General features: G+C 34.6%; 1 protein-coding gene across 1 annotated transcript; it reads right to left on the minus strand.

Annotated features, from left to right (window-relative positions):
• Positions 1–203: 203 nt before the first annotated feature.
• On the minus strand, positions 204–11,008 carry LOC133288679 (sister chromatid cohesion protein PDS5 homolog E-like). The gene is made up of 14 exons (XM_061486495.1): positions 10,934–11,008; positions 9,109–9,312; positions 8,790–8,971; positions 7,537–7,663; positions 7,210–7,407; positions 5,966–6,025; positions 4,744–5,835; positions 4,546–4,641; positions 3,882–3,955; positions 3,024–3,075; positions 1,885–1,971; positions 1,753–1,796; positions 782–850; positions 204–700 (listed from the first exon to the last, which is right to left on the minus strand). The coding sequence occupies exons 2-14, from the start codon at positions 9,238–9,240 to the stop codon at positions 484–486; spliced, it is 2,430 nt and encodes an 809-aa protein (XP_061342479.1). The 5' UTR covers positions 9,241–9,312; positions 10,934–11,008; the 3' UTR covers positions 204–483.
• Positions 11,009–13,520: the final 2,512 nt, after the last annotated feature.

The raw sequence follows: 13,520 nt of genomic DNA on the forward strand, positions 1-13,520 counted from the left end.
CAAGAAAAAAAACTCAGTCAATGTCAAAAGATCCAACTAGTAAAATCCAGTTATTATTTTTAAAATCCTAACCAATACCAAAGTCATACTATAATTTTTTAAGAAAATATGTAGTATTTTTGAAAATCAATCAGTGCCTACCAAGTGGCTGCACCAGTGCGTCCTTGCCAACACAGAAAGGAATGAAACAAACCCTTCTACCGCAAATCCATGAAATCATTATATACAAAAAACCAAGTTTCAAAAAAGGGTGTGAACCAAACCCTTCTGCTGTAATAAATAGTCTTAAGACACCACAAAATATCAAACCATACTAAAAGAGAAACAGACTAGACTGATAATCCCTATGGTAAAGCCGAAGTTACTAGCTCTAGTGCCAGCTTTATAGTAACTAGTAACCTTCCTATACTCCTTTGGTCATCTTGTTGACACATTTCCTACTGCAAAATTCAAGCCACTTGCACTTTTTCCTTTTCAAAGTTCTCATGTATCAGGTTGGTTCCTCTTGATGTCTGAACCAGTCTTCTTTCTTTTGGTTCTAGGTTTCCCAGTAGAGTCTTGCCTGTTACAAGTTGTAGGTGGATCATCCATGGACTCATCAGCCAAATCAGATCTGTTAATTGAAGAAGTATCCACAGATTTGACTGCAGATTTTACAGATTCAGATCTGGAGATGCTGGCAGAAGCTCCTCTACCCCTACTGATCCATTACAAAATTTTAATAATGATCCAAATTAAACACTTGCTAAACCCAAATATTTTGCCTAACATGCAGACTAACCTTGATCGAGAATTGTTATTTGCATCCTTGACCAACTCCAACTTGGGTTTTTCTTTGCTTTTTTCTGCTCTGCACATTATGAATAACTTGACAGTATAAGCTTAATAAAACAGATAAGGATTAATAGCAAAAAAACAAAAAAAGATGCATAGCATTTAATTGAAGACAAACTTCAAGGTTTAGCAATCCTATAAGATGAAAAGGCCTGCTATTGGTATGAAATTCAAGATAATTGGATTTAAAATAACAATAAAAAAACAAACTTCTATATCGAGGTCCTTTCACTTGAGACTGGCTTGGCGGTACTAGCCAGGAACGTTGAAAAAAAATAACGAGAACATTGCTGCATCAATAACAAAATTTCAAAGCATCTAGAATGTCTAATTGAGGTACTTCCATAATACAGTCACAATGAGTAGAGACACTGGTGCAGAGAATATACTAAAACTAAAAACCGGTTATTTGGGCTAATAAAAGGCACAACAAATGAACTCTTTATTATGCTAGACTAATTGGATATAGTAGAACTATTTATTGTTTGCCAAAGGTATAAATATTTGGGCAAAACAAGAGTGGTCCTTCACTCTAATGAGATTTCTTACACGTTTACATTGAGTTGTGACTCGAGATTTGAGGGCTCACACCACATGCAACACCCGGATAAAGAGCTAAACCTTGATGGATCTTGCTCTTGCAGAAGCAAAACATAATGATTGAAACGAGAAAGCATATCTATCATGACAATGGACTCAAGCCAATTTTATCATACAAGTTACCCTTTGACAAATAAATGCCTAATCCTTTCATAGATAACTGATAAAGGCCCAACGCAGTATTTGCATCATTGTGAGTAGAGTGCTCATGTAGCACATCAGCAATAATCAAGGTTTGCTCTTGGTTCACAAAGAATAAAAAATTGTATAATGCCAGTAATATTAGGCATTATTGTCCTTCAGACCAATTTTACTTACATGTCTGATGCCTCTGCGAGCTTCTGAAGCGCAAGTCCTTCTTCCTGGTAGCAGAATATCATAATATCAATATATATATATATAGAGAGAGAGAGAGCAACAATTAAATATGCACCGAAGCTATATACTCACCTCATTTGGGGAATCATCAACACTAATTAGTTCCCAGCGCTGTTTTTGAAGGTTTAACACTTCCACATCACCATCAGCATACAAAATCTATTGAAAAGTCATTCAAAAAATTAATAAACTGTTCCGACTTCAGAAATCACAATTCAGAATCTCAACTAAGAACATAGAACAGTATAAGGAAATGTTGTCAAAGTTTTATTGCTGTTTCCCAACTCAGTAATACAATGGAATTATTCGAAGCTTTACAAAGACTATCAAGAACCAGGGAGCACTCTCCCTCTCTCTCTCAGCTTTTTTCTCAGCTTTTTTCTCAGCCTTTACAATATTCTCCTCCCTTTATTCCCGTAAAAAACTCCTATTTATATCCCCAGACCCTCTCATCAGTTAACTAACATTCTGAACTAATTAACTAACTACTTGAGCCTCCACCCTTTTTGGGTCTTCTCATATAGACCTTCCACGTGTTACTTTTCTTATTCAAATAATCCTTTCCACCTAGATGCGTATCATAAACATAATCATCTAAGTTATCCAATAGTTTATGATTTTCAAGTTGACAAGTGTTACCCTCACTCACACTATCATTATGCACGGGAAGCGTGTGAAAAAATTGAGATTATGAGTATGACATTTTTCTTTCTAGTCACCAGAAAGTTATCACAGTACAGTATCAGGAGGTTTTAAATTCCAGCGCTTCTGTATTCACCTAACTTACAAACTAATTACTAAATTTGGGAAGCCATCAAAAGGAAATATTAGGCTTTTCACGAGGAAACACAGGCATATTAATTAATAAAAATCCATGTTCTTCAACAGTTTAAGTCTTAAACTAAGGGTACTTTGTATTATTGCAAATCCCAGAAATGAAAGATAAACCTTATTTCAGGATAAGTAACACTAAAAATCAGAATGGTTTAAAAGGTCATATGCTGCAAGGATACTATCAGAGTCAATGCTACTGATTGTTAAACAGAGATTAGAATATGTTCAATCAGTATGTCACGTTGGTTTGGTTTAAACAACAACACACATTATATGTTCCAAATAAATAAGAGGAAATATATAAAGCTTCCATTTGCAAAGATGCATGAACGAATCCTACAAATAAGGAAAACAAAGATCAGTAACAGCCATATCACCTTGTGCTTTCCTTTAACAGGATCATAAGAATGGATAACACCTTCATAAAACCTGAAGAAAAAAATTACACACACAAATTACTGGATAAAATAAAGCAAGCAAAAGGCATATCAAAACAAACACACATACCTGAAACAAGATAAACATCTAGCTGGTTTAGGGAATATATTAAATAACAATCAACTGATACCTTTAAAGGAAAAAACTTCTACAACATAGCATTTAGCTCCAAAGCTCAAGTTAAAAACGACCTGATTCAAATTCTTTATCTAAATCACAAAGCTTGTTTCTTAATTCAAATGTTCTAACACAATCCAATGGGCGAACCTAGAGAAAAGAGATGGTAGATGACAAGAAGAGCATCCGATCTACTTTCAGAATCATATGCAACTATCTTGTAAGCCTACTCAAAGAGCTTGTAAGACAGTAGGGAAAGTGATTTCAAAGTCTGAGAATCCAAAGAGTATGTCAATAATAAAACTTTGAAATTAATTTTTTTCAAACCATGCCAACCCAAAAAAAATAAAAAAATAAAAAAATCATTGCGAACGAGAACTCTGTTGACAGAGGAATTATTCATCATAAAAAGATCAATATCATTAGTTCCCTATGACATGGCACATAGTAGACCTGCATCCTCCTTTTGTGTGTGTCCATAATTCAGAACCTAACTGTGATTTATAGCATTGTTTCTCCTAAATATAATCATTTGTCTTAAACCCATAGTTCATAAGCATGAACCCACAGCATCATATGGCCTAATGTAGCCAAGTTCATAGTATACTTACTTAAAAATTGGCAGCAAAGGAATGCAGAGATAGAAATAGATTATAAAATAGTGCTACTAAAATACTTACATCTTATCCAAGGGCCACCAAACTTTTACTCTACTACCAATCAATGAGTTACCATGATTGCTAGTTTCAGATGGCTGAAGAAAAAAAAAATACAGCAAAATTTAGTTTAGTGAGAGAAAATTTTAATAGGAAAAAAATTAGGAGGACAAATAAACAGAAGGGGAAAGTTCCAAGATTCTAATTCAAACTACTCTGTCAAAAGCCTGAAAAATAATAGTATGGAGACTAGGGTAAAAATCTTGTGTCAAATATTGTTCGTTTGGACCGCTGTCATTAAGTAATAGTATGGAGACTAGGGTAAAAATCTTTACACTGGACAGCGGTTAAACATACACATGAACACACACACACACACACACACACACACAGAGAGAGAGAGAGAGACGGACAGACAGAGATTGTTTAAACAGATACAAATTTTAATCGAAAAAATCAAAAGCAGCAATATGAAGGCAATAATTCCTCCATTAGCCTTCCCAAGGCATATCAACATGTTATTACAATTTGCAGATAATCTTAAGGCAGTGCCACATTTTAAGGACCTTCAGGGTAAACCGAAAAATAATACCAGATCATATTAAAATTGAAGAAAATGAGCCATCTCAAGGATTACATAGGAAAAAAACTGAAATTTCAATGACTCTGTTAGATTTAAAATGCATACCTCAACACTCACAGCGATGCGGCTTCTCTTCAGCCTTGCTCGTGGGGTTTCCTCAACTCCACTTAATGTTTTACTTGCAGACTCTGAAATCAGCTCCTATAAAGTGGAGACAACATGGCCACAAAAGATAAAATATGTGAGGTTTTACAAATATATTGTGGGTTGTCCAGGAAGATTGTAAAAAGATACTTGCTATACCTTCATATCAGATGATTTTTTGTGACCTTTATTAGGAGTAGCATCAAGTCTCCTCCTTTTTTTAACTTCTTTTTGAGCTGAGGACCTGCCCTCATCTCTATTTTCTACATCAATATTCATAGCTGACTTGTGTTTTCCCTCATCTTCACAAGAGAACTTAGATTCCATTTTAGCCACGGCAGTTTTCCCATCAAACTTTACAGTGATTTTCCTAATGGGTGCCTGAGGTTTTACTTCAGAATCCTTCCTTACTTCAGATTCCTTTTCCAACCTAACACCAGGAGATTCCAATCCCTCAAGCAGAGGATTCAAATGGTCTTCCTTTAATGTTGAAACAGGAATGGGATCAATATCTTGACTCCCAGTGCTAGTTATTTTCCTTGGCCGGCCTCTTTTGGGGTAGCTTCCATCAGGAGAGTTATGATTTGTAAAAGGAGGAGAAGCATCAGCATTCGCATCAGTTCTAGGTTTAGAAATTGAATCTTCACAACCTTTGCTCATATCTTCAGGCTTTGACAGAACATTATCCTTGAGGGAAGCAGGTTTTTTGTAATGTGGAAAATCACTGCCCATATCACGAGTCTTTCTGTATTGAGCAGGTTTCGCAATGCTCTCATTTTTCGGCTCTGAAATTAGAGCTTCACTTACAGTTTTAGGCTTTGACTGCAACTTATCCTTTTTGGAGGTAGGGTTTTCAGAAGGTGAAAAAGCAGAGTTGCTATCGCAAGCCTTTCTGGATAGAGCTGATTTTCCAGTTTTTGTTCCTCCCAAAATCCACGAGTGATCGTAGCCTTCCTCTTCATTCATTAAAGAATTAGGCTTACGGCCCCTCTTCCTTGGCACAGTATTCAACTGAGTTTCTGACTTTGGTTCCCCAACAGACTCTAAATTGCCAGTTTCTGAATTGGTTTTTGCATTGCTTCTTTTGGAGTTCTTAGTAAGATCAGAATGCAATTTCCTTTTTGAACCAGACTGTTTTATAGCTTCACCGTCCTTAGCAGAAGCACGGGCACTTCTTATGTTTGATTTTGTATCATCCATAATTTGGGCATCTCTCACACAGGCAATATCTGATTCAAGCCGCTTGGTCTCCTGATGAAGAATGCAGTTAAATGTTCAATATTGTATTAATATAGACTGGTACTTTAATAAAGCAAGTGTTGCAATTGTAAAGAAAATTTGGTAATCCAATAACTTGATAAGAAAGATAAAGATAATTTACCTCACAGGGTTGTTCATTTGCATCTTTAGGCACATCAAGCTTGTTTTCAACTAAATGAACCTGAAGCATTGCAACACAACCATCCTAACTTCAATCTTGCAAATCCTCAAACCAAGTAACAGCTTGTTGTAAATAACAACACAAATACAAAGATATCAATGCAACAAAAGGTCGTGTAAAAAACAAGCACCATTCATATGCCCCCATTCCCAATAACAGAACTTTTCTCACCATTATGAAATATGGAGTTGGAAAGTATCTCTCATTTAGGGAAATATTTGCAGTATCTCCTACTTAGGGACTGTATATGCTTTAAATAATTATTAATTGATTTGTATTATTTCCTTATTTTCCCAATTTCCTAACATTAGAGATTATAAACCAAGCATGATTTCCTCGAACTATTTGCAAATCTTGTACATATGGAAATGGCTCAAGTGAGCATCATAATTTTGGAATAATTTGACGATAAATTACTGGTATATTACCAACCAAACAGGACCTGATTATTTTTCTCTGCTGGAATTTGATCAGAAGTTCCTCTTTGAATAATAACTGGTGCACAAGTGACATGGTCGGTAGTTGTTTTTTTCCTAATGGAGTTTTAGTAGGCATATGCTTTTTTGGGCTTGTTTCAAGAAGGAGAACCAGTATGCTTATGATTTAAAACACATATAACCACAAACATATTACAAATTGGTTATTTGAAAAAAAATTAAAATTAAAAATTAAAATCCTGATCATGCTTCACTCTGACTTCCGTTACCTAATTTCTTATTCCTTACATTAATTTATTTTACTTAAAAGGTGAGCCTTGGAGCAAGTGGTAAGATTGCATATTTGTGACTGAAAGGTCACAAATTTGAGTCTTGGAAACAGCCTCTTTGCAAAATAAATGCAAGGGTAAGACTCTGTACAATCGACCCTTACCTTTATTTTCACAAAGTCAGAGAGTATTTGTGCTCTAGGGTTTGCCCTTTTACATTACCTAATTTTTCTCGGTTGTTCTATCTTTAATAAAGCATTGAGCATCCTTTGCTTTCCAAAAAACAATTAATTTAGAGGTGGTTCATTTAGAAAACATACAAATGAAACAATAGCAACAGTCAAGGTTCTAGAGATTTTGCAGGTCAGTTAAATTTGTTGCATGGTTTCCAACATGCAGCAAAATTAAGATCAAGAATATCACATGTTATCTATACCAGTTTATCTGATGAGTATCACATAGGACAAGTAAAACGTACCACCGCCTTCTCAGAACCATCCGAATGATCACATTGGGGAGTTTCAGAATCGTTCTGGCAAATAGAAGTTACTATCTGTGCATACTCATTGAGAGCTCTGCCAGAGGACTCCATCTCTTTCATTAGATTAGGCTTTAGCCTAACAGCACAGTTGTTAATTACTTTCTCCCCCAGTGTCCAAGAACAAGGAGAAATAGTCTAGGAAAATAAAATACACCAGATTGACAAAGTTAAATAAAAGGACAAGAAATAACAAATAACCAAAACAAATAAATAAATAAAAGAGATGAAAAGAAAAGAATATTGATATAGTGCAAAGTATGTTACCTGAAATTCCTTTCTTACACTACATAATAAAGGCCTCAGAAGATCTGCTGAAATTTCTTCACTTTCATTCAAGATTAAGCTCATTATTGATTCCATTGAATGAGCTACATTTTGGGGATGGTTTGACCTTTAAATTGAGTAAATAATACCTTAAGTATTAGTCACTACAGAAGTGAATGAAAACTGAGTGGGAAAAGAAAGAAAGAAAAAGCAATCTACTTTTTCATTAGCATTAATTAGTTTAAGATAAAACAACTTGCTTAATACAAATACAAAAAAAAAAAAAAAAAAAAAAAAATTTGCCAAAGCTTCATCTACTAGTCATATTCATTTGCAAAAGGAAAATACAAAGAAAACCCTGATTTCCTTGGCTGCACTGCTTCACTATTGATATGTTAAACACATGAAAGAATTGATAAGAAAGTGACTTCACCTTCATAAGCACCTCTCAAGTAAGTTGATATGAAACTGGAAAATAGAGCACTGTTTCATTGAAAATATTTACTAAAATCTCTTCTCTTCCACTGATATTAAAAGTGATATTAGTATCAGAGGGAGATTTGTACAAGAACTGACACAAAACACTCACCAAAACAGGAAAGAAAATAGGCTGTTAGATAAAAATAATTCATGAGCCTTCATCTGATAACAGCTTGTGAAGACTTTTACATCTAGCGGAGACACAAAAAAACACTTCAGGTTCAATGGGTCTTCTTCTTCCCTTTCCTCCTCACACTCGAAACTTGCTTACTCCTATCCTATCCCTCCTCCATTCCTCTGATCACTTTCATTCCAACTGATTCTATTTGTTACATTTCAAATATCCATAACGATTATCTCTCCTATTTTCCTCATTACCCACGTGAGCACCCAATCCCCTGCTACCCTTACACCGCAGTAATAGGAGGGTGTCTAACACATGTTCTCAATGATAACAAGGATAGTATACAGAAAAACTGACACATGATTACAACAACAACATGATCTTCTAGTTATGTGATCAACTTCAATAAGTTTCACCAAAATTGCAAAACTTTTTAAATGTCAACTATCTTAAACAGAGCTCAAATATCCAATTAGAAGAAATAGAAAGGAAACCTCAAAGTCGGGTGTAGGAATTCTATAGAGATGGTGTACATTTATTAAACAAATAATTAGAAAAAAAGAAAAACCCAAAGAGAGGTATTAAATTTCACCCAGGCAAGTTTGGAACACAAAGAAACAGATAAAAGATATATTGCCAAGGCCCTAACCTTATAATGCTCAAGAAATGCTTAAACATCTCAATAACCAGGTCATCACACTCCAGGTCCAGCATGACCAAGCATAATCTAGTCTTCGAAACATTTTCAAGTATGGTAAGTGCTTTTTCATAGCTACGACCAGATGCGAGAGACAATTTCTCAAAAGCTGCCACTATGAGCTTGAAAATTTCCTGTTTACCATGAAATGAAATTCTTTCTATGTATAATTCGAACAAGAAAAATATGATTAAAAAAAAGCATTAACATCATTTATAGTATACAGTATACTGGAATAAAAATGACAATTAAACCAAACTAAAATGATCACCTTCATATGTTCATCATCATAAGGGGCATCTGGCGCTGTAATTCTTGTAATCTCAGTAATGCAAGATGTAACCAAAATCTTAACATCCTCATCTGTGTGCCTCAAAAGTTCATCAGAAATCAATGCCTTCATTGATGGTACCAGTGATTCTTGAATTGACTTAGTTGGTGCTTGATCCACAGTTGATAATACCAGCTCCAGTTCCTAAAAGTTAGAAAACCAAAATAATAATAATAATTATAAGAAGAAGAAGAAGAAAGTCAGAGTTCAATCAGGCTCAGAAGCCTGTTGTAACAAGGTTGTTTAAATGAGTTCCAAAATTCAGAAGAAGCCCTGAAATACATGGGGAAAACTCCTAATTTATGCTGTTACTGGAGAAGAGTTAACCAGATATTCCACTTGATAGAAGGAATTCATCAGACCAAAGAGAAGAAAATTACAAGGAATTTGGAGGAAAAGGGATCCTCCATAATGAAAAACAGAAAATAAAACAAGAAAGAAAAAGAGAAAACATCTGGAGCAAAGCTGCCCCATTCCTTTGCATATCAGTAGGGAGTAAATGGGATTTTAAGGTTCTGGTTTGGAAGTGTGTTGCCTTCATTGCTCAGGGAAAGGTTTTTATAGGGGTCCAAAAGGAATTCCTAGGACATTGCTCTCTGGTGAAGGGTGCCCTACCATGTAATTATGCAAGTTTGGTCTCTAACCAGCAAGTGAGCCAAGCTGAACAGAAGTGTGGGCTTCCTTGTACTGGGTTAATGGCTGCATTTGGCAATTGCTACAGGTTGATTGTGATAAGTCTTGAGTGATGGTCAAATTTGTGATTTTGTCCGTTTCAGTGGACAATGGGCATTATGTGCCCTTGTTGCTTATTGCCACAGAGAGCCCGAGTAACCATTTTGTCAAGGTGGTGAATCCTTGGTGGGGTCTCCTTTACTTAAAATCCTGCCAATACACTGAAAGTGTAGTTCACTAGTGCAAGGGGAGGTTAGCTCCCTTTGCAAGGCGCCGTCTTTTGCCTTGCTCTTGCCAATGTGTTCACCTCCTCATGGTGAAGCACTTAGGTGTGGCATCCCAGATATCCAGCCGTAGGGCAAAATAGACCCCCAAGGGAATCTGGGAAGCGCCCAAGTGCTACCCTTACTTGAAAAGTCTTATTTAGTTTTAGTTATGCAAAGAACCTCCAACATTTCGTTAGTATTAATTCTATTAAGCATTAAGCACCGCAGTCCAAATAAAAGACTTGACCTTAAAGGAGGTTTTGGACTTCCAAAGGGGCTTCTCAAGATGGACAGTCACTCTATTCAACCAATGAGTCAGAAATTGGAAAAAGGATTTGCAGGAATACAACAAATTAGACAAATGAACTGAACCCCTGAGACCCAAAGAGACTCCAAGTCAGAAAATTCAAGAAAAATGAAAACTTGAATGCCATAGAAAAAGTGGAAGACGGATTAGACCTTGAAAACCATCACACTCATAATTTAAAAAAAAAAAAAAAAAATCTACAGAATTTCTGTGGAAACTATTCAAATTTTGGGTGTGCCAACCCATTTGAGGTTAGGAATGCCAAATATCATGACAAACAATTGTATTACAGAAAAAAAAAATGAAAAAGAAAATTGTAAGGAAAACATATATCTACACCAAACATAAGAAACTCAAACCAATACCAAACATGTTCAACAGATGATCATCCAAACTGATAGAAATTCATGATCAATTCAGAAAACACAATGGAATTCATGATGACAAAAAAAATCCACCAGAAAAATATTCATTTACAGACAGATATGCAAAATAGATGAAAGGCAAGAGGGGGCATTACATCAAGTACTTCAAGAAGCTTATCAACTGAAGGCAGGTATTTGAGTAAATTCCTTCCCACATGTCTAAGCTTCTTTCCTGTATCCCTCTCAATCAAATACTCAGCCTCATTGGGAGATGTCATTTTCTTTCCAGAAAGTTGGCACATTCACACTGCAAACTTTGCAATTTATAGCCCTAACCCTGTCAATGCAAACAACTCAGCACAGCTGAATTCAGGGGTTTTTGGCAAAGTGTTGGACATGCAAGCAAATACATAAAAATCAGTTTCTGATTCCCCCCCTATGTTTTTTTTAATACCCTTCAGTTTCTGGGTTTGAAATCTGCCAAACAGTGTACTAGGATTTTATTTTTTATTGTTTTCCCTTTTATTTGGTTACCTTAAAAAGAAAACTCCCCAAAGGATCCTTTCCTTTTTTCTCTCATTGGTGCTTTAATGCAGCGTTGAGGGGCATTGCTGATGAACTCAGTTTTGGTCATCACCCTCCCTGCAATTACCGATATACCCTTGTTCATTTGATATATATTTTTTTTTTTTGAAATGAACTCTTGTGTTGCGGAAGTGGATCCTCTTATGTGAATAGTCGTGTGGTTATGTTATTTGATCATAATCACTTATTGACGATGAGATAAGAAAGATAAAAATATATAATTTTTTAACATGATCAAATAACATGACTATTTTTTTTACAAGAGAGAATGCAATTCTTTGTGTCGTAGTGTTGCACAGCACTATGTGTCACTAATACTCAACTCACTAGCAAAACTTGGTTTTTGGTATTTGGTGTGTGTCTGTCAGTGTGCTACAAGGATTCGTCGTGTGTGTCTTTCACAGTGCGCGGCTCAAAATGAAAAGGTTCCACATTTTCACTTGAAAAAGTAGTTTTTTTTTTTTTTTTTTGAGCTTAAAGAGAGGTTGACTGTAAAGTAATATGTAAAGGGTATAATAAGAATTTGTCAATAGTTTGAGAGATCAATCCCAATTTACTTATTTAAAATTTATAATCACTAATTATATAGAGGGAGGATTCACTTACCACCAAAAAAATTTACAACTCTTACAATCAATTTAATCACCGTCGATCTAATGGTTATAATTTATTGGGAATTAATAACATTTATTGTGTCACATTTATTAATTTCCAATAGATTATAACTGTTAGATTGACGGAAATCAACGGTGATTAAATTAGTTGTAAGAGTTGTAAACATTTTTTGTGGTAAGTGGATCCATTCCCAATTATATAAACAAGAAATTTCAATCTGATATTATGAAGTATACAAATCAAATCAGTACGAAGGTGGAGAGGGAAAAAAATAGAGAGAGAGAAAAAAAAATCTCATAATGAAGTGTTAAATTAAACCTTCAATATATCAATTAAGCCCAAATGATAGTTCCCCTTTACCTGCACTCATGCAGGCTTATAAGCAGCAAAAGGGTCAATTATGTCAACAACAAAAAATTTGGGTGAAATAACAAAAGAAAAAAAATTTCTCATGTTGCGTAAGAAATCTCATCTCCTACCACTCTCACTTTGATATCCGTGCCAATCACTTTTTCATTTTATATTTTTTTCTTTAAGGTGGACCCCACTCTTTTCTCTATCTGTAGAAAAATTTATATTTCTCATGCAACATGAGAAATTACAAGCCCAATAACAAATGAACAAATCAAGCAGATAATCATTTCATGTACCTTCCCTTTTTTTGTGTATCTATCTGCATTTTGAGGTTCCAGCTGTCAAACTGACATTCAACACAATAAAATTACAGTGGACCTGGGATGAAAGGAAAAAGATTATGATCAATGGGAGTTTTAGATTTAGACATTAACTAAGTCAGCCTGATGTGGCATTATGAAACCCAATCTTTATTTCTTGATGCTTCAACTTATAATTTCGAATAAATTATTCAAATTCTTTATCACTAGTTATTTCTAATGGATTAAATAAAATCACATTTGGAAATACTTCTATCTATTTTCTAAACATGTGAAAAAATTAACACAAAATGTCATATAATCAAGCACATATCACATGAGGCTATGAGCCTGTTTGGATCCTTTTATTTTTAAGTTAGAAGCTACTTATAAGCTAAAACTAAAAAAAGAGCTTAAAAGAAACTAAAAGTTGTTTAGAAATTACATAAAAATTTTAGCTTAAAAATTATTTAAAAGCACACGTTTCAAGAAAATTATCTCTCTCTATCTTTATCACTCTTCATTTAAAAAAAAAAAGCACACAATTCAAGAAAAAAAGATAAGAGCTTAAAAAAAAGCTCCTCCTATGAGCTTTTAGTTTTCAGTTTTTTTCTTCATTATAAAAAAAAAGAAATTTTATTATAAGAGTTTTTTCCAAAATCTGTTTGACTTCGCTTATGCTTATAAGTAGCTTCTAACTTAAAAAAGAAGAAGATCCAAACAGACACTATGCTGTATGATCCAAATGGATGACAATTATTGAGATTTTTTAAGAAGCACTTATGAATTATAATAATATTGTAACAAAATAGTCTCACAAACTTCATGTAAGATATGGTTGAATGATAGCGCACCTAATACTCAATGCAATGATATTATTATAATTATG

Source organism: Gastrolobium bilobum, unplaced genomic scaffold (assembly GCF_033153095.1).
Source record: "Gastrolobium bilobum isolate Gb01-03AN ecotype WA unplaced genomic scaffold, APGP_CSIRO_Gbil_v1 utg15885, whole genome shotgun sequence".
In the NCBI taxonomy this organism is placed as follows: Eukaryota; Viridiplantae; Streptophyta; class Magnoliopsida; order Fabales; family Fabaceae; genus Gastrolobium; species Gastrolobium bilobum.

What these genes read in the sequence shown, in the direction of transcription:
- LOC133288679 (XM_061486495.1), bottom strand. Translation starts at nt 9,240, where the DNA reads ATGAAGGCATTGATTTCTGATGAACTTTTGAGGCACACAGATGAGGAT. An exon ending in CATTTCTTGAGCATTATAAG is followed by an intron (nt 7,664 to 8,789) that starts GTTAGGGCCTTG and finishes CTCAATTTAAAG; the next exon opens with GTCAAACCATCCCCAAAATG. An exon ending in TGGTGGCCCTTGGATAAGAT is followed by an intron (nt 3,076 to 3,881) that starts GTAAGTATTTTA and finishes TTTTTTCTTCAG; the next exon opens with GTTTTATGAAGGTGTTATCC.